Source organism: Coturnix japonica, chromosome 10 (genome assembly GCF_001577835.2).
Source record: "Coturnix japonica isolate 7356 chromosome 10, Coturnix japonica 2.1, whole genome shotgun sequence".
Lineage (NCBI taxonomy): Eukaryota > Metazoa > Chordata > Aves > Galliformes > Phasianidae > Coturnix > Coturnix japonica.
In genome coordinates, this window is record NC_029525.1 from 1,356,919 (window position 1) to 1,377,103 (window position 20,185).

General features: G+C 44.1%; 1 protein-coding gene across 8 annotated transcripts in view; it reads left to right on the forward strand.

The window, feature by feature from the left end:
- Positions 1 to 18,222, forward strand: part of NEO1 (neogenin 1) — a 165,513-nt gene extending 147,291 nt beyond the window's left edge. For 5 of the 8 annotated variants that reach the window (XM_015872354.2, XM_015872355.1, XM_015872356.1 and 2 more), the window contains 8 exons: positions 3,251 to 3,319; positions 4,094 to 4,241; positions 5,569 to 5,807; positions 6,330 to 6,422; positions 10,923 to 11,081; positions 12,608 to 12,862; positions 13,036 to 13,172; positions 15,498 to 18,222. In XM_015872354.2, the coding sequence (XP_015727840.1) occupies positions 3,251 to 3,319; positions 4,094 to 4,241; positions 5,569 to 5,807; positions 6,330 to 6,422; positions 10,923 to 11,081; positions 12,608 to 12,862; positions 13,036 to 13,172; positions 15,498 to 15,581 (1,184 nt within the window). In that variant the 3' untranslated portion in view covers positions 15,582 to 18,222. The remainder of the gene's footprint in view (positions 1 to 3,250; positions 3,320 to 4,093; positions 4,242 to 5,568; positions 5,808 to 6,329; positions 6,423 to 10,922; positions 11,082 to 12,607; positions 12,863 to 13,035; positions 13,173 to 15,497) is intronic. The other 3 variants (XM_015872359.2, XM_015872360.2, XM_032446783.1) reach the window with 2 other exon arrangements.
- Positions 18,223 to 20,185: the final 1,963 nt, after the last annotated feature.

The window sequence follows — 20,185 nt, forward strand, 5'->3', positions numbered from 1 at the left end:
CATTCTGTCAAAATGAATTTGGATTAAGCGATATTCCAGCCAGCCTCTGCCCACAGATGCGAGATCTCAGAGTATAGAGGAGGAAGATCAGACAGTTATCTAATTAGCACAAGTGCTGTTTTGTGAGCTCTACATCTATAATTATTTTTGTAATAAAGAAAAGCGTGTCTGCTCTAGAAACCCTTTTTGGTGAGATTCTGCTTGGCAGCTCGTTTAGACTCCCAAGCACAGCGTTAGCTACTAACAGCCTTAATGCTCGCTTTAAGAAATGGTAGCTTTGAGTTTCCTGCATTGCATTATACAACAAATGTCCCAGGGCTATTTTTGCTTTCTTCCTAAAAAGCTGCAAGCCTAATAAAAAGGGGAAGAATTAGTCTAAAGGGATGAAGCTAAAATACATTGGCACGCAGCTCAGACATACAATTAAACAGATCCTGACAGGGTTTGAGAATGAGCTTTTCTTAACTTGCTCTCAATCTGTTATTTAGAAGTAATTTCTTAAATATGCTTTTCCCTTCTTCTGTACTAACTAATGTTGATAGTAGGCAGTTACGGAGTAAGTCTTTACCCAGATGCATAACAGAGATGCAGGCTGAGATTCAGGCTTGTCTGGGGGAAGCAGATGCTCTCTGTGCTCCACTGCAGCAGTTATGGAATAGGGAAAGATTAAGAGGTTTTACTTAAAAGTTGCCATTTCCTCTTCTGCACTCATCTTCTAACTTTGATTTTCTCACCAGTGTTATCATCCTGAAGCAACATTTTCTTATACTAACAATTACATTAATATTTATAAACGTAGATGATGTATATACATCATCAAAGTCAAGGGATTTTTGTTTCGGAATACCTCCAAGTAAGTCACGGATAATAGGTTAAATGTAGAAAAGAAGAAGACAAGCTGAGCAGCAGAAAACCTCAGTGACAAGGTCTGTACCTGCAGAGCTGTGTACTTCAGGAAATACTGGACAGGTTGCTCAAGTCTGGCAGGACCAGAGCTGCAGTGGGACTGAGGCTCTGGGCTCCGTGGTTCTGTCTTGCTTCTCCCCTCTTTCAGGGTTGTTCTTTTGCACTAAGCACCCCAAATTATTCTTCCACACACTCCTGTAGCATAGAGCTTGTATTAGGAGAAGTTGCTGGCTGTTACTGTCAAGCTGCAGGGCCTTTGCCTAAGAAGAAGAGCAAAGGTTAAGGCATCTTGTCCTAGTAAAACTACCCTAAAGTAGCACAAAATGAAAGCAAGTTTGCCTGGGTGCAGAGAACTGAGGGGCAACAAGAGTTTCAGGTGAACTTGAACTTAATACGAAAGAGAATTGAAAACCTCAACAGGAATGTGAGCTGCTGGATAAAGGCTGGTCGGTGGCCATAGAGAAAGTGCAGTGTGCATGTGCTTGGCTTGGGCACATCCCAGCAATTTCAGTATCTAACTAGGATTTGCATCCTTTGTCGCTGATGCACCCGTATGGGGGTGGTGTGGCAGTGAGCACAGAGCCCTGATGAGCTGCACTGACTGCAGCTGCCACGTGGTCCCTGCTGGTCCGGGCAGGTGACTCTGCGTATCTCATTATCTACTCCATCATCCTGTGTCATCTGTTAAGTTGAGTAGCAATTATTTTAATTTTCCTTCCCAGTGTTATTAAGGATATTGAATTATACTTGGCTGAGCTCAGGTCTTTACAGAACCTCATTAGAAATATCCCTTGTGAACAATGATTCTGCAATTATAATTCTTATTCTTATCAGCTAATTAGTTGTTAATCTTGTTAATAGGTGCCACATTGCTTTTTTATTAGGCTATTTTTAACAAAGCATTGCACGGTGCACAGTAACATGTTTTATAGAAGCTAAAGATAGCATGTCTGCATAGTTACCAATGATGTTTATAGTCAGATGTTGTTTGTTTTGAAATACCTGCTTCCATCCCATGGAAAGATGGACGTGAAGCATGCCACCATCTCCTGGCTGTCAGCTGCTCCATGACCTTGCCCACACCAAGGACCCACTTGCTGCATTACCCATGCACGGGACTTTCTGTTTGTCTTTTTTGAACCTGGCCAATTAGTTGCATTGCCTCTGAGCTCCTCTGGAGCTCTGTATGTCTAAAAGGCTGGGCTGGAGAAGAGAACTCACCTCACTGTTTTTTTCCACGTCCTTTTGGTGCAAATGACCCAGCCACATAGATCCAAATACATTAAATGCAAGCTGCTTACAATTCTGTTTAATTAATTCTATTAAGAATCACTGCTGCAAAATTATTTGTCCAGTACTTCCAAGAGAGAATGTGCTTCATTTCAGTGCTATGTCCTCTCTGGACTGGCAGCTGCTGATGGTCATTGCCATTACAGAGTTGTCCCGCATTACATCTTTTCCATTATGTGAGACAGCACCTAACTTCTCACTGTAAACATGCATCATTTCTTCTTAGTGGCCTCCTTGGTGTTCATCTAGTTTTATTGCTGGTACCTTCTGCTCTTCTCACCATGTTCTTATCAGATGTCTAAGCTACAGACTTTGACGTGAGGTTCATAATTTCCATTTCATGTACATCCTTCTACACTTCATACTTGTTGTTTAGAATAGAAAGTGCTGCATTTGGGAGACTTCAGTTTTCTCTGGTTTAGGGCTTTTGTGTGTATTACTGTGTATCCTGAATTGCTATAAGGGGAAAGTTGTTCTGGGCACGGCGTGGTTATCATTGGTGGTAATTTTGCATTATTGGATTCTACTGGAAACACAAAATGATGAAAGAATCCAGATTTTTTTCACCTGAAGCATTTTAGTGATACTTCATTGTCAGCTGTGGAAATGTGGAACAAGGGGAGAAGAATGGAGAGAGGTTCAAAGCAGGCCTGTGTGCTTAAGCAGGGACAATATTTACAGCGCTTTGCTTCCTCACTTAATGTAATTAGGGATTAGGAAGAGAAACCTGTATAATTACTGCTTCAATATGATTAACTGTACAAGTGTGGTAAAGCTGTTTGTCTCAATATATACCTGTGTATTGCTGCAAATAATTGTTATTATATTTTTTACGATGGAACAAAATGGGTGCTCAGGAAACCAACTGTTAAACAGCTCTTCTGAAGTGGTTCTTTCCTCGGAGGAACACCCTTTGTGTAGGGGGGAAAGCGCTCACAGCAGTTCAGAAAGAAGCTCTGAAAGAAGCTTCCTTAGAATGCTACAGCGTGTGGGAGTCTGTGTGTGTGTGGATGTGATGGTGCACATGGAATTACCACATATGTGACTTTTCCAGCTTCGGGATCTGCAGGAAAAGGAAGCCGCCCAGTGGACGTGGGGCCGGACTACAAACCCCCGCTCAGCGGTAGGTGTGATGTGTGTGGTGTTTCACAGTGACAGTACACTGTACACAGCCCTGGTCAGATCTGTTGCCATAACTTTTTTCTCTTTAAGACAAGAACTGCTCCCACTCATGAAATCGCATCAGACTTCTGTCATAGCACTGTTGCCCACTGTGTTTGGTATTTGGGAGAAATACCTTCACGGGCATTTGCATTTCAGTCTGACAGTGGATCTTGTTCTCTGTTTAGTTTTAAAGGGCTGCTGTACAAGTGTAAAACTAATTCAGCAAGAACATATCAGGAAGGAGAAAAATCATCTTAACCCCTTCTCCTGATCAGCGCTGTGTACTGTGGCAGCTCTGCCCTGCAGTAGCACTCATTAGCATTACATAAAGTGTGTTTTCCTTTAGAGGAGAGTGCTTGCAGTTGAATTCTGATCAGATTTGTGTGATTTCTGGGTCCAAAGGAATGCCCACAGTGGTTTAGTTCTAGCAAGGTCCCGTGTTTACTCCTTAGACTCTGAACTATTGGATTTCCTTATGGCAGTTGTTTGAGTAGGGGGAACTTGAAGTTTTACAGACTGTTAGCTGGAAATGAATCAGTTCAGTGCATTATAGGTGTAACAGTAGTACAGAAACACAAATTGTGAATGACAAATGAATAAGTAAGTGTTTCAACAGAATTCCATCTGTCTTACTCCACTCATCTTTTTCCCAGCCTGGATCAGTACCCTTGGCTTCTGATGGGGATCTTTTCCAAGCCTTAAGATAAATAACACCTCTCTCCCTGCTCCACAGGCAGTAATAGTCCCCATGGAAGTCCGACCTCTCCCTTGGATAGCAACATGCTTCTCGTCATCATAGTGTCTGTTGGGGTCATCACCATCGTGATAGTGGTGATCGTCGCTGTTTTCTGCACTCGTCGTACCACTTCTCACCAAAAAAAGTAAGCTTTCCGGGTGGCATTTGGACCCATCCGATATTTCTCCTTTCACTCTAGTTAATGCCTTTATGATGGTTTAGAATTTATTACTTTGAAGTCTAGTGGAGTGTAGAGACCATGTGCTGAGATCCAAATAATAATGCAGTGCTGGGACATGAGCTTGAGTTCTAAGTGTTCAGAAGATAATTTAGCTGTATTGGTGGGTGTTATTGTGGAGATGATGATGATGTTCTGCTTTTCCTACTCAGTGTTTCAGAGTTTACAGCCGTCAGAGGTTTACAAATCAGACAGTGGTTTTATACAGATCTGCACCTCTTTCTTTCTAGAGATAAATTGTTGTTTAAAATACTGGGATTATCTTGCATTCCTTTTTGAAAATCAGTGCTGTGTGTTTGCAAGTAATCACACCAAGCTTTGGTGGGTGTCCTGCTGGAAACTCAGACAGTCATCTGAGAGCTGGCATCTCTCGTTATGCAGCTTCCATTGCTGCTTGCACCAGGATCAGAAGCAGAGTCAGTTCAGACAGGGCAGCATGCTGGCCTGGCTCCTGTATTTCCAGCCCTGAGCATCCGCATAGAGCTGTGTGAGCTCAGCAGCTCAGGCACATTCTCACTTCTGTTCATAGCACGTATTTCACTGTGTGGAGCAGGTTTCCAAGCTATGCGTGGTAACATCTAATGCAATAACATCTAGATGGCTGGAATAGAATCTGAACCTGGTGTGGGATTCTGTAGAGAAATGCTCCAGAATCCTAAATATAGGTGTGTATCTGACTTCTGCCCTCATTTTAGAGACAGAAATGGTGCTGCCATTCACAGGCTCCTTGTCAAATGTGGACCAGGGAACCTCACACACGCTGTAGTTAGTTGTGTCTAATCTGAGCAGCAGTAAAATGAACACTCTTGTCATTAGTCTTCAGGTTAACCATGCTATTGGGGTAATGGGCTATTTCAGTGCTCTTGCAGTTATTGTTTGAGGTTGTTTGTAAGCCCTGGAGTACAGCACAGCGTGGTGTATGGGCATTTCATGCTTAGAATATTCCCTCAATAACTATAAGCACCAGAAACTTAATTGTTGTTAATGGAAGCTCAGACTGTAGAGCAATTTCTGCAGCATGCGGCACCATTTGAGACAAAATTCTGCATCAGAGTTGCTGTGCTCTGAGATGCCAGATGTGCTTATATGTAAAATTCAAAGCTTCCTGCCCAGTGGGTAGCTTTCGCTCAGCTGGATACAAGATCAGAGAGAAATCTCAATGAAAATTTGCCTTTTTCCACCAAGTGAAGGGAAACATACATCTAAGAACATGTTATTTGTTTTCCCTCCCAAGGAAACGAGCTGCCTGCAAATCAGTGAATGGGTCCCACAAGTACAAAGGGAATTCCAAAGATGTCAAACCTCCTGACCTTTGGATCCATCATGAAAGACTGGAGCTAAAACCTATTGATAAATCTCCAGATCCCAATCCAATCATGACAGATACCCCAATCCCTCGCAACTCCCAGGACATCACCCCAGTTGATAATTCCATGGACAGCAATATTCACCAAAGGCGGAACTCCTACAGAGGTGAGCCATCAGCAATTGCTTTGAGCCTGAGTGTTTGAAATTAAATATATTCTTCTGTATCTCGCAGAATCTCTTTATTGAAGTTTTCTAGGCCATCTGATTTTCTTTGTTCTTAATTTCCAAGCAGTTTATTTGCCTCGTGCTTAGTTTATAAGGCTCTCTGCAAAGGAAGTATCGTGTTTTAGTGAGAAAACTGAAGTGCAAGTGTTGGATTTTTCCTTTAGTAAAAACTGATTGCTCTTCAGAAGTTCATATAACAAGTGTGTGCAGTCAAGCACAGTTAGGTCTGTGTTTGCCTGATGGCCTTGAGAACCCTTCTAGTGCCCAGCAGGCTTTACATTAACTGTCTTCCTCCTGGTGAAGGATGGAGGAGCTGGTTTTGTCCATTGTGATTCACAGAACTGCTTACTAAAAGGAGAGCCCTCCTACGCACCCAGAAATAATGAGAGGAGGACTGAAATCGGTATGGCATCCCAGAAGTCTTGCTGCCATGGTAAATAACCTTCATTGTTCTTACACCAGGGCATGAGTCGGAGGACAGCATGTCCACGCTGGCAGGAAGAAGGGGGATGAGGCCCAAGATGATGATGCCTTTTGATTCTCAGCCCCCTCAGCGTAAGTCTACAGCCCACCTTGCTGCCTTGGAACTGGGAGCACCCAAACAAGCCGTGCTGATACGTATGCACACCCACCTGCACTAACTAACAGTCTTTCTACTTTGAATTTCCTAAGTAATTCTCCCATATCTGCAATGGAAATGGTTCAAAGAAAGCATCCCAAATCCCCTGTTGTGAAGGCAGTGTTTGAGTGAGCAGGTGGTGTGCTGCAAAAGGGGGATGAGTTAGGAATGTGTCCAGCAGTCTGTCTCAGCAGTGGCAATTGCAGGTGCTTTTTAGAGATGTGAGCCTGGCTGCTTTTTATAGTCCATCCCCTTTGTGTTCTGCCAGCTGTAACACAGGAGCTGTAGGGGGTTCATCACTGCTAAGAGTTTTGTCTAGTTACTGACCTGCTGAACAGGTCTAACCCCTTACTGCATTTGCTGTCTGCCTCTACTCTCCGATGGCAGCATGTTCCAGACATTCAAAACGTGATGTCTAATGTAGTTATTTGTATTGTCTTTTTTTACCAATCTCTTACTGGCTTCAGCAAGTGATTTTTGGTTCTAATATCAGGATTTGGTAGTGAATGCTGTGTACTCCTTAACCATTGCCTTTATGGGTAGGTCGGTCTCCACTGGATTCATCTCCCCCATTAGTCACCTTTTTCCCAGCCTTTCCAGCCTCTTTTCATGAGGCAGCTACTCCATCCCCTTGATCCCAGTCTTAAATACTTCTCTGATTGCTTCTGTGTCTGTGTCAGCAATACAGATAACTGATTAAAGCTGGTCCCATTAGCACTGGTACATGGTCAGTCTCTGCAGACTCTTCTGCATCTTGAAAATGTATGGAGTTAGTGGCAGCATCTTGACATTTTCACAGGAATCATGTTCACCATTTCCTAAATGGCTGTTTACCTGTACCTGCAGTGACCTTACTCTTGCACTGAAGCATCAAACATAACTGCCATCCCCAGTGCACAGACAGCTGAGTTCCTTGTGAAGTAGGTCTTGACCACTCTATAGTTTAGAGCCCACCTTCATGAGGCAAACAGAAATCAGTATGAATGTACACCAAAGCACAGTAGTAGTGACTCAGGAGCAGCTTCAGACATGACTCAGTCACCCAGTGAAGGAAGATGAGAACTCAGCAGTGTGTCACCACAGCTCAGTGCAAGATGTCCCTGCTGGTGAGCTAGTTCCATAATATACTGAGCAGAAGAAACAGCTTTGAGTTGCAACGCTGCTTTTTTTGGGGGGGTAGGGAGGAAAAAAGACACCAGAAGCCTCTGCAGTAGGTACAGTACTACTGCTCCACAGTGTGTCTGTTATGCTAACGTAGTAGAATGTGTTTCAATCACTGAGAGGGGCTGAGGCTTTTGGTCTGGCAGAGCAGACTTCTAAATGCGGAGGCTGTCTGGTGTTACTTCTAATTTCTCTGCTTCCCTATCAGTTAATGATCTGTTGAGCAGAAGTGCTAACTTGTGTTTCAACAAAAGTCTTATTATGAAATGTTTTAAGCATGAGAGCATACCTCTGTTCGACAAATGATTAACTTCGAGATGAGAAGGGTCTTTGCTAAACCTCCCAACAGCTACACTGAAACTTGGGAGCTGAAATACATTTCAGGAGCAATATCTGCTTTTCTTTGTTTTGAAGCAAGTAGTCTGATGCTTCCTGTTTCCTCCTAGTTTTTCATGTATCAGGAAAAAGCAGAGGACAGAGTGATGCTGATCACCCTTATTCTGGTTTGTTTCTTCAAAGCTGGTCTGCTGTCAAAGATGGGTGTCTAACAAGGCGCATGGCAGCTGATGATTTCCACAATGTGTTCAGACTTGCGTGACCCCATAGAGATGCAGACTGCATGAAGTCTTCGTTTGCACTCCTCTGATATTGACAAGTGTGTTTTTCTCCAGATGAGATACAGCAATGGACGAACACATCAGAGTACACACAGCAGCCAGTGCTGAAGCGTGCTGCATAGAAGTAGCATAGTAATGTGTGCCTCATGCTATGTTAATTCAGTGAGAAAGACACTCGGCAGCTTACCTGATCAGCTCCACGTAGGATGGAAGATGTGCAGCTGACAGGCGTGATAGGAACAGTGGTGGCACGCATCTTATGAAGGCAGCGTATTCCAATTGCACTGCTTGATAGTATTCAAGCTGATATGATTAGGCTGACAGATACAGTTGTGGAGATGATTTTTTCCTTGCAGCACCAAACCTAGTTTTGACATCTTATTTTGATACCAGCTCTATTGAGTTCGCTTGAGAAGCGTATCTGTTTTCCCTGCCTTATAGGGTGCTGCTTTCCCAGAGAGGAGGAGGGATCTATAGACACAGCTTTCTCAGTGCAGCACGAGGCACTAAATGTCTGGGAGGAGAAGTAAGGCCTTCTGATGCCTCAGGGTTTGAAGTTGTTCTTGTGACTTCAGTATTATTTCCCGCTTACAAAAATTCTTATAGGTTTCTGCTCAGCGAAAGCATTAAGGAAATGAGTCCCTTTTAGATACTTCTGGCAGAAGCCATGCAGAAAACCCACACTCTGGTACATGAGGCCCTTCTCAGCAAGCAACGTAGGCAGGACCATTCCATGTGTTGTGTCTGCGGCTGCAGATGACTTCCCTCTGGTATTTTTTCTCCCCCCACTCCTGTGTTCAAACTTACCTCTTATACTAAATTAGGATAATTTAATGTTCAGTTTTATTATAACATGCAATAGTGCAATAGGAATGGTGCATGCGTGGCAGGTCGCTGCCTTCTACAACAGGAAGACAAAACTTCTGGAGGGATGTTAGGAAGCAGAGGCCTGTTTGTTTTTTAACTCACCACATTTCTTTGTCTGTTTCTTGGTATGAATTTTTTGCTTCATGAAGGTCTGTTGGCACAATGCACTCATTTTTTTGAGCTGAAGGCTACACAATTCATTGCAGAGTTGCTCTCAGCTAAGCTGGATGGCAGAGTGGGATGGTGCTCTTACCTTCCTGCGGTTCATTCTTCTCCCCCCATTGCTCACTGGATACTGCTGTGGATAGTATTTTAGGGCTACTGCAATCTTGTTTACACTTAATCACATGCCTTACAATGGATGTGCCTCCTACCTCGCCAACATGCAGGAGGATTCCTGGTGCCTCTGACAGCTGTCATCTCTGCCACGGCTCTTACGGATCACAGAGCTCTTATGGAGCATTCCTCCATTTGCCAGCTCCCTGCAAGACAACGCAGCATTTCAGTCTTCCTTGGAGCTGTTAGTGACAACACCTCATATTTCACTGTGGCTGTATCCCTTTGCAGCTCTTTCTCCAGGATTTAGATCTAGAACTGAGCACTCAGTATTCATGTAGTCATCTGCATTTACAGGAGGCTGATAATAGAGATGGCTTTCTGTTGGGCTGACATAACAGGAGGGAGAAATCCGTTGTTACCAATAGCTGAACTGTGTGCACATTGCTGCCTCTGATCAATTCACACATTGTGACAGGCTGGTTTCTAGGAAATGAGGGAGTCAGAGAGTTCAGATTTGTTTAGTTGGCCTTTAGTTCAAACTATATTCATCAGTGCAAGGAGTCTTAACCAGGCTCACCGTTACAATGACAGAATTGTTTGTGTCTATTCTAGAAAGTGCATTTCAAAGGCAGAACGTGTGGGGAATTTCCAGGAAATATTGAGAAGGAATGACCCAGCACAGCCATTTCTCCATGGTGCCGGTGGTAGCGCTGAAGTTCAGCCTTTCCCTTCTGTGTTCTGTGCTGAGGCTCTTTCTTTTCAATGATTTTAAGCAATCCAGTATTTGATGCATCCTAAGAATTAAACTGTGTGCACATTTCTCCTCCCACATGGGGAGTAGTTGGGCTTCGCTGTCACAGCAGGAGAGCCAGGGCAAAGGGTGGCTTACAGTAAGTATCAAATTCATCTGATTCAAACAGGAAAAATAAAGAAGGAAGGAGGAAAAAAAAAACCAAAAAGATGTTTTTGTTTAAGTGCATTGGAGCAGAGTTTTACTAATTATGTACAGAGGGATTGAATAGAGCCATGGGTATCTTCTCCTACGCTTATTTGTCTCACATTAATTAGTTAAGCAAAGATGCCATATTTAGTGTTGAGAAATTCAATGACAGACAAAAATTATTTTGGAATTGGAGCTTGTGTGTCTCCTGTAGTAAGTCTGACATTTACAGCATCGTGTGAAATATGTGCAAGTTCTAAAGGGAGCTGAACTTTGTTCTTCACAAGTGCAACAGAAAGCTCTTGGAAGATGCAGCCAAGAGGGATGCACTTGCTGTGCAGCAAAATGGAGGTGCTGCCTCAGGGGGGTTGTTCTTGTTGTGGTGGGAGCTGAAGCATAGAGCAGAGCTGGAAAACTGGCTTTGAAATGTTCTCTTGGTATCATGAATCTGCTGAGCTGTTGGCTCTTCTGTTCAGCGGTGCTGTGGGAGAAGGGAGGGATGTGGTGCATTTCAGTACACGTGCATGTCTGTCTGTACGTTAAGCATTTTTCTGTCTTGTGTTCATCCACAGCTGTGATTAGTGCCCATCCCATCCATTCACTCGATAACCCCCACCATCATTTCCACTCCGGCAGCCTCGCTTCTCCAACTCGCAGCTATCTCCATCACCAGGTCAGCCCGTGGCCGATGGGCACATCCTTGTCCCATTCAGACAGGGCCAATTCCACAGGTGAGATACAAACGTCCAGGCAGATTTTGATTGTTATGGAACAATGAGTGAAATGTGGCAATGGAGAGCTGAAATGGAGCTTGGTCAGCCTCTGCTGGGGCCTTACAGCAGGGAGTAAGGACCGGCCCAGCTGGTCTATTTCTTCTGCTGTATCTCTTCGTGCTGAATGACAATACAGTTGTGAGGTTTTAGATGGCAGCTGCAGATTCACATGGCACTGTATTTGTAGGTGACCCACAGCACGTGTTCTGGTTCATTGCCAAAGAAAGACAGGAATGGAGGAGAAGTCATTTCCCGTAGGGGCAGAGGGATGGGTTTAAGCACAGACACAGACAATATCCTTGTGTTAGATTGAGCCTTCTGCAACCAGCTTCATGTGTAGCTCAGGTATTGATCATTTCAATAGGAGATGATGTCCTTTGTAAAGGAAGTTTAATGTTCTGGACACACTTCAAACAGAAGGATTCCTTATTCTAAAACCTTCAGCCCTGGACTTTGAAACATCCATTTACATCCAGTTTGAACAACTCAATTTAAGAATAACTTTCCTAATTAGTTGTGCTTAAATGCAGGAGAGGACTAAAGTCCAGACTTTACTGAGATTCTGGTTAATCTGCCTGAAGCACAAAGAAAATTGTGGTGTTTCCTGCACAGGGCTTTTCAGGCTTGAAGCACAACCATTGCAATGGCCTTTGTAACATCTCCAGTGCTGTGAAAAATTCTGAAGCAACAGTGTAGGTAGAACACAAGTAGGTGACATCTGGAGTTGAAGTGAATTATGAGCTTCTCTAGTGGAAGGTCAGAATTTTAATTAAGATGCCAGAGCCAAGAGGGTTGTTTCCTGTTTCCTTATGAAGGCACAGTATGAGGATGCACTGTGCCAGCAGACAGTGTCTTAGAGGCAGAGGTCCCTTGCTCTGTTTGTACCTCTGAAGTGGCAGCGCTTGCTGTCTGGTTCTTGTCCTGCATGTGCTCCAAGTGGGCTCGCGGTGCCCTGAATTCATGATGCCATCTCATTGCCCTCTCAGCTCAGGGTGGAGGCTGCTGCCTGGGATTTCATTTTGGCTTTCAGGAAGTAAAGGGATTTAGAGTCCGTCAATCATCTTGGAAAGAAAACTGGCACTTCTGTGTGTATGTACCGCAGTGATACATGCATACACATACCTATGTAACAATTCCTGTACTGTGAAATACTGAAGTGTACAATGAGAAGGAAGATTTGAGTCCCACGTTGTGGTCCAAGGTGCCAACTGTGTCTAAAGGCACACAGCAGTTCGAGTGCAGAACTGGTTGGTACCTGTGGCCTCATTCTGTTTTCAGGCTTTTGTTGGTGGGCAGCTGTTGCAGTTCACCTTCAAACAGGACAGTTGCACGGAGCTGGTGGTTTGTGGTCGATTTGTGAGCTCGCTTAAAACAGCAGTCTTGGAAAAAGCACTAGTCAACACAGCACTGCTGCTTTGTTTCCATTTGACCACAGAGACCATTACTCTTCCAGAAAACAAACCACGTGTTTTGGTCTGTTGTAGAATCCGTTCGGAACACGCCGAGCTCTGACACCATGCCGGCCTCCTCATCCCAGCCGTGTGCAGACCACCAGGACCCCGACAGCGGCTCGGGTGCTTACCTGGGCAGTGCACAGGAGGAGGACGCAGCCCAGAGCCTGCCCACAGCTCATGTCCGTCCATCCCACCCCCTGAAGAGCTTTGCAGTGCCAGCAGTGCCAGCGGCTGGCTCTGCCTATGACCCCGCGCTGCCCAGCACCCCACTGCTGACCCAGCAAGGTGAGTGGGAATGGGCAGGGAAGGAAGAAGATGGAAGGGGATTGGAACGACAAAAGGGTCAGGGGTGTGAGGTAACGTAGAATTGGGCACTGAAGTAAATCCTTTCTATTCTCCTGAGAGCTTTCTGAATAGGCAGAGAACCGAGGCCTAATTGTGTAACAATTTCTTTTAAGCTCCCTCCCATCCAGTTCACTCGGTGAAAACTGCATCCATTGGGACTTTAGGAAGAACACGGCCTCCCATGCCTGTGGTGGTTCCCAGCGCCCCTGATGTGCAGGAGACCACCAGGATGCTCGAGGACTCGGAAAGCGTAAGTACCCTGACACTGCCAGCAGCTTCCTGGGGCCAACCTCTATCCGTGTGATAGCTGTAAACTTCAGCAGTGACTGCATGGACACTTCCAAAGGTAGAGGAGAATGAGACTTCTGGCTTGCACTGTCTGCCGTTGTACATAAACCCCCGTAAAAACATCATCTATCTATTGCAAATACCTTCTGTGCAAGGCTGTACATTCAGAGAATAAGCACAAGTAGTACTTTCTAAATCAGAAGGTTACCTGTGACCTCTACTCTTGTTTGCACTAAACAGATGCTGTGCTTCCATCAGTTCTGGACCACAGAGCCCACCAAGTCAAAACTGATAAATCTGCAGCAATATTTTGGCCATCCTGAGGCCATTAGCTGAAAACAGAGTAATGTTCTCTAAGATTTCCCTTATAATTTCTCTTCTCGTGCTCAGTGCTGCAGGTTTCTTTCTAGCCTATTGCAATTACAAGAAGAGAAGAGTGAAGCCTAGATCTGTCTGTAGCAGTTCTCTTGATTCTTTTCAGCACATAATGAAGCTTCAGTTTATGCCTTTGGCTTCCATTTGCAGGAGCTGTAGAAGTTCCCAGCACATCTGATTTTTGCCTGCTTTCATGTTGCAAGCAAGCATGCTGTGCATGGGTTCTCTTAAGGCCATGTAGCTGCTGCTTATGGTGCTGCATAGCTGCCAAAGCAACGAGTGTCATTGAAAACAAGGAACTAAGTATTAATGCCAAAATGCTCAAAGCCATCGTCACAAATATGTTTTTATAAAAGTATTCTGGGAAAAAATGCAACAGTTGAGCCTTGTTAAAAATATGCAGCTTTTAAGAAGGGAGGATGTTTGATCCGTCAGGCAAGAGCTATTTTCTTTTCAAAGTGCAAGCCAAGAAGTTGCTACATTAGCTGGTGTGTAACTGTTCAAATGATTTTTCTTCTTATTTATTCCCCTTTTCTCCCCTCTTTTATCATTCTGGTGTCTTTAATTCACCCTCTTGATTGTATTCCATAAGTGCTGGGATAGAGATGTATGCATGCTTGATATCGTGCATGTTTGCCCTTCTGTTGTCACTCCTACCTTATTTATTTAGGATTGATACCAAAATACTTGTTATTCATAAATAAGATTTATATTTTAAATATATTTATGCATAAATTTAGCCGCTTATAATTTGTACAGTATAAAGTCATCATGCATACTTTATGCTCACTAAAATAGGACTTGGAAAACATAGTTAGGATTAGAAGGTGAACCAAATGGATCGAGCTTTTAGAATCACAGAGAGACCTGGGTTGAAAAGGACCTCAGTGCTCATCTTGTTCCAACCCCCTGCTATCTGCAGGGTCACCAGTCACCAGCCCAGGCTGCCCAGAGCCACATCCAGCCTGGCCTTGAATGCCTGCAGGGATGGGGCATCCACAGCCTCCTTGGGCAACCTGTTCCAGTGCGTCACCACCCTCTGGGTGATAAAATCTTCTTCCTAAGGATCTTTTATGAGATCCTGAAGGAATGAATCCAATTCCATGTTTATTATTTCCAGCTCACTGATATTTATCACTGGCCAACAGTTGGCAAATAGCACTTTTGATACAGGACAGAGGTAAGGAGGAGTCTGGATTGCTTGGTAAGCTGAACATGCCGGCAGTGTTCATTTGTGTCAGTGAAATAAAAGGTTTGCAGCTGGAAGCCAAGGAAGGGATACCAGGTATGAGCAGTCCTCTCACTGGACAGCATTGTAGCACACAGGCAGCTGAGCAGTAGCTTTCATGTTAGACTCCATCCAGAAGGTCTCACAATGTGCCTCCAATGCACAAGAGCAGAAATGGTACATAGGAGCTGTGCTGCTCTGGGTTTGGCACTTGGGCACAGTAGCTTTGTCTGATAGTAAACTTAGGAGAGCTGCTCAGTGTAGCTGATGCTCAACAGTTGAGGCTCTACATGGAGTACTATCTACCAGCAAGTTAGTGATCTTTAAAAGGATTCTACACCTGTGATTCTTTCAACCTTTCCCTCCCACCCCTTCAATTAAGCTGGAATGATTTTTCCCAGTAACCTACTTAAGTACACATGCAGCCATTGCCTTGAAGCAGGAATTGATACCTGGAAAACAGAGAAGATGATCACCATCTCAACTAAACCATGAATCACTACTGCAAAAAGTTGCGTTTAGGATTTTTAAGTGTTGTTTCAAGGTATTAATTCCCATAATGCAATAAATCTGCTTATCTATGAGTCAGAGCCACAATCTCCACCAGCATCACTGAGCACTTCTTGCTGCTCCTTATGCCAAAGGAAGCAAAGCCCTGGCAGTAACTGTTTCCATCTCCCACAGAGCTATGAACCGGATGAGCTGACCAAAGAGATGGCCCACCTGGAAGGACTCATGAAGGACCTTAATGCCATCACTACAGCATGACCACCTTCACCAGGACATGACTCCAGATTGTTTCACAACTCTTGGGACTCAACCTTGGAACACAAGGAATTGTACAGTAAAAATAAAACAATACAGAAGAGGGACAGCACATTGAGAGCATCCCCAGGGGGCAGAGGAACCAACTGGTGCATTTGTGCTACAGCTGGTCGAAAAGAGACGACCTTCCCGGCCATCATCCTGTAACAAAGTCACACCAAGTTGAGTTCCATTTCCCTGCTGAGTCCATGCAGGATGGGACGTAGCAGGCTGAAATCTACCATCCAGACAAAAGGAAAGAGAGCGGACTTCATAAGGTTTTATTTCTGGTCAGGTTTAGTCTCAGTGGTGTGCTTGCCCTGCCTTTTCAGTGTTGGACATTCGCATTTATGTACAATTTTGTGTTTTTATTTTATCTTTTTCTTTTTTTAATAAAAAAATAATGTAATCAAAGGAAAAAAAAAAGGAGAAACTGTTGTTTTGCCCAGCCTGACATTTGACTGCTTCTATTGTGTATGAAAATTCATTGCCAGCGTGGGTTGTTTTGTTTTCTATCCTGCATATAATTACATCCCCTTCTGGCAGTTAATCCATGGCCTTTTGGGATGCTGCACTGGTATTTGTAAGCTTTTTTTTTTTATTATTATTATTATTATTTTTATATTATAATTATTAAAAGCCTGACTTTCTCCTCTCATCACTGTGAGATTACCAGTCTGTTTGAATCGAAATGTAATTTGAAAGGCTTGTTTGTTGCTTTTTGTGCAGTTTCAATATTTTGAGTGGGGAAAAGTAGATGGGGAGGGAAACCAGGGGGAGGTTTCGTTATTGTTGTTTTCCTGTCTTTCTACATTGACTTGAAAGACTGAAGAAAATGAAAGCATCTTCTGTAACGTCCTTCCTTGTAAACCCAGCATACTGTGTCTCTGGTTACTGAATTGCAGTGAGAATCTCATTTAGGAGCATTAAAAAAAAATTTCCTCCCATAAAGTAGGGTTCCTTACATTCAGCTGAACCTGCTGCTTGTTTTGGCGTTGTTAGGTTAAAGGCCACCTCATGAGAGCAGCTCTCTGGGTGCCAGGAGCTGCCTGGGCCTCTCCTAAACCAAAGGGTATCGTCCATCTTACCTTGTACTGCATCCACGGGACTCTTGAGCATTAAGTCCAACCCCAGTGCAGTTTCTCCATCCCAGGCCCTTTAAGACAAGGCTTCTCTTAAGGATTCTTGAGAGATGTAAGCACAGCAAAAATATATTAAGAAACAAAACACTTTTTGAACCATCTGAAAAGCAAAGGCAGTATTAGCAACTCAGTTGCTGTTCATATATCGGGCTGGAAAGGAAGGAAAATCAAAAGGGAAATCCATTGTGAGGGGAAGGAAAAGCTTCATCTATTTTCTCCTTATGTTCATGATTGCTTGGCTCTGCCAGCAAGAATGGCAGGAAAGGAGGGACTGTATCTTAGTAAGAAAGAAAATCAGAGAAATAAAACTCATCTGCCCCAGAATCTCTTAAGCATTTTCACTTTTCAGATGAACGGAAACCCAAAACTTACTGACAGAGAGAAGCTGTTGGATTTCCTTTGGAAGCTCAGCATTGCCCATAGAGGGAGCGCAGGTACCAGCAGGCACACACAGGCTGGGCACTTCCAGAGCCCACCGCTCCCAGGCCACCCCTGCTGGAACAGAATGAGCTGTTTGTTCAAGATTTAACAGGGCAAACCAACCAACCCTGATTGCTTCCCACCCTTCTAACTTAAGCTTGTGGCCCATATCCTTGGTGCCCATCACTGGGGAAAGAAGAAAAGCCAATGAATGGTCCCCAGAAAGCAGCAGGCCCTGGGCTGTGGTTTTACTTCCTTTCTCTGCCTGGACAATTTGTACTGTCATTTTTAGCACAGTTGCTGGGTTTATTTATTATTTGAGGGAAGGGAGGAAATCAAAGCATTGGAGCATCATGAGCCACCTGGAAAGCTGATGTTTGGACTTTTAATCAATACAATTCAGGGCAAAATAAGCTACAGAATACCTATTTAAATAACAGAACAGCATACCTTGTCCTGAAAGAAGGGTGGATGTTTTCCTTCACCTATTTTTTACCTATACCCAAAGAAATACCATCTTACACACACAGTATTCTTAGCTGGTGGGTCTTTGTGAATATTACTTATGTATAACACCATGAATGTTAATATTGTCATTGAATTCGGGGAGGGGGAATATTTTTAATGATTAAAACAACTGTTCAAAGTTGGTTTTTTAAGGTTAAACTGAAAGAAAACATTTATTCAATTCAGTGTACAATCTGTATTGCACTTTTTTCACATTTTAATGCTACGTTTTCTTACATATCCTGTGATTTTTCAATTTGGACATTGTGTATCCCTGTAGTGTCATAGTCGAGCTGTTGAGTGGCAGCTTCCCTCTGAGAGACGTGGGGAAGAAGCAAAACCTGTACATTGTTTTATGATTCTCATGTAGAATAATTTTAAGGACTGCTGTAGACATCTGCCTTCCTGTACAATCTTGTTTCGTTTTGTTTTTGCTTTTCTGTAGTATTTGCTGTATACTCTATGGCTTTTTTTGATAACTTCATGTTTATTATTTTGTATTGGACATCCAATACACTTTTTTTAATCCAATCAAACTCTGCTCTGTTTGAAGAGTTTCTATTCTCAGCCATTCCTCTACACCCCCTCATTAACATGGTGAGCATCACCTGCACTGTTTGGTGTGGGTGGTTGAATTACCTCCTCCCCCGGCACACAGAAAGCACCCTGACTAAGTCCAAAAGCTCAATAGCAACAATACCCCCCCCCATGTAACAAGCAAACAGCAGAAGGAAGGATTTCAAGGCAGTGGAGGTACATTTCAGAGAACAAATAGACTTGATAAGCCAGTAAACCCCAGTGAAGTGATGCTATAATTTAAGTAGAACCCTCAAAATGCTGCAATATCCTCATTGTTACCTTCATGCTTAATTCGGACTTCTGACAAGACAGACAGCTTCCCCATTTCCCTTCACCCCGTGTTCCTGAGGGCATCAGACTGTTCCTCAATCCAACCTCTGCAAACAGGAATGCAACCTACTGCACTGCTTTGCTCCCCTGCTCCCTCCTCCTTATTTTGCAAGTCAAGTGCTTGCAAAATTCTAGTGAGAGAAGCACACGGAGCTCTCAGGATTCCATGGCCCTGCGACCAGAGAGTCCTCAGCAACACCAGAAGTGACAGGGTATGTGTAGAGGGGTGAAGAAAGTGGGAAGAAAGATGTTAGAGATTGGGTTGGGAGCATCAAGGCACAGCCAGGATGCAGGCACGGACAGGCAGCACTGCAGAGATACAACCTCTGCTTACTAACTTCAATTGAAAGCAATTCGGGCAGCACGCTCAGCTTGCTCTAATACGTGCGTAGCAGGTCAAGCCAGACAAAACGGTGCCGGCGAGGGACGGGTATCTCGTTTTAAGCCAGGCAGAAGTACAAGCAGGTTTAAGTTGCACCTTCTCGCAGTGCACGGCAGGGACGCTAGATGGCAGCGACGCCTTGTTGGTAAAGCGGAGCTGCAACGCAAAGCCCAACCTGCACCATTTTTGCATCTACCTGGAAAAGATTAATTTGTTTCTCTTCAGCCTCAGTTAGGGAGGCTGACATTAGCGACTCTTTTGTTCGCAGCAGCAGCATAGTAATGAACTCATGCAGCAAACTAATTCTTATTCATGCCTTGCTGTGTCCTTCCTTAATAGCATTTATGCTTCCAGCATAGGCACAAAGGTTTGACTTACAGCAGCTCCAGCACTTCAGATAAATTGGTACAACACTTGCAGGCTTTTCCTAGTAAGAGCAGCTTCCCATCTCCAGACAGGATTGAGACTGGGTTTAACAGCAAATCACTGCTCATCTCCAATAAGATGTTACTATGAAGTTATAATTTAAACTAATCTGTCTTTGCCAAAAAGGTCAAACCAATGCAGCTTCTCCCCTCATCCAGGCTTCATGCAGGTAATGGCTGCCCTTACTATACATAGAAAGCGTGACTGTGGGAGGGGAAAAAGGCAGCTGGTGCTCTGAGGTGCCTCTGCAGCCTTCCATAAGCAAACAATGCACAGCTCCCTCCAAGAGGCTGCCAGCTCCACAGGGTGATGGGTGCCCTGGGAGCCAAGGGCACAGTGCCCCAAAAGCACAAAGGAAAAGGTGCAGGGCAGACGGGGCCAGAGGGAGCAGGCAGGAGCAGAGGGCAAAACCCCTTGGCAGGCACAAGGGTAGAAAGTGAGAAGAGGTTAGAGAGGTGACAGAAGGAAACACCCACAGATGCAGACTGTGTACTTGGTTTCTTCAGGCAAGAAGTACCAAAAAGTTATCAGTAGCTTGCTGGGGAGATGAACTCTCAGCCAGAAAGGTGGAGCAAAGAAGGATTAATTCTACCTGAGCTGAAATTCAGCTCTCACTGACACACCTTCCTTCCTGGGATGCTGATTCTCCTCCATCCACAAGGATGCAGCCAAGACAGCTGGTTGTCACAGTGGTTGTAGAGCAAACACTAACTTTCCTTAGTGCTTTCTTATAAGGAAATGGGTTCTTACAAGGAACCCAGCCCAGCTGTCACAGCCAGCTA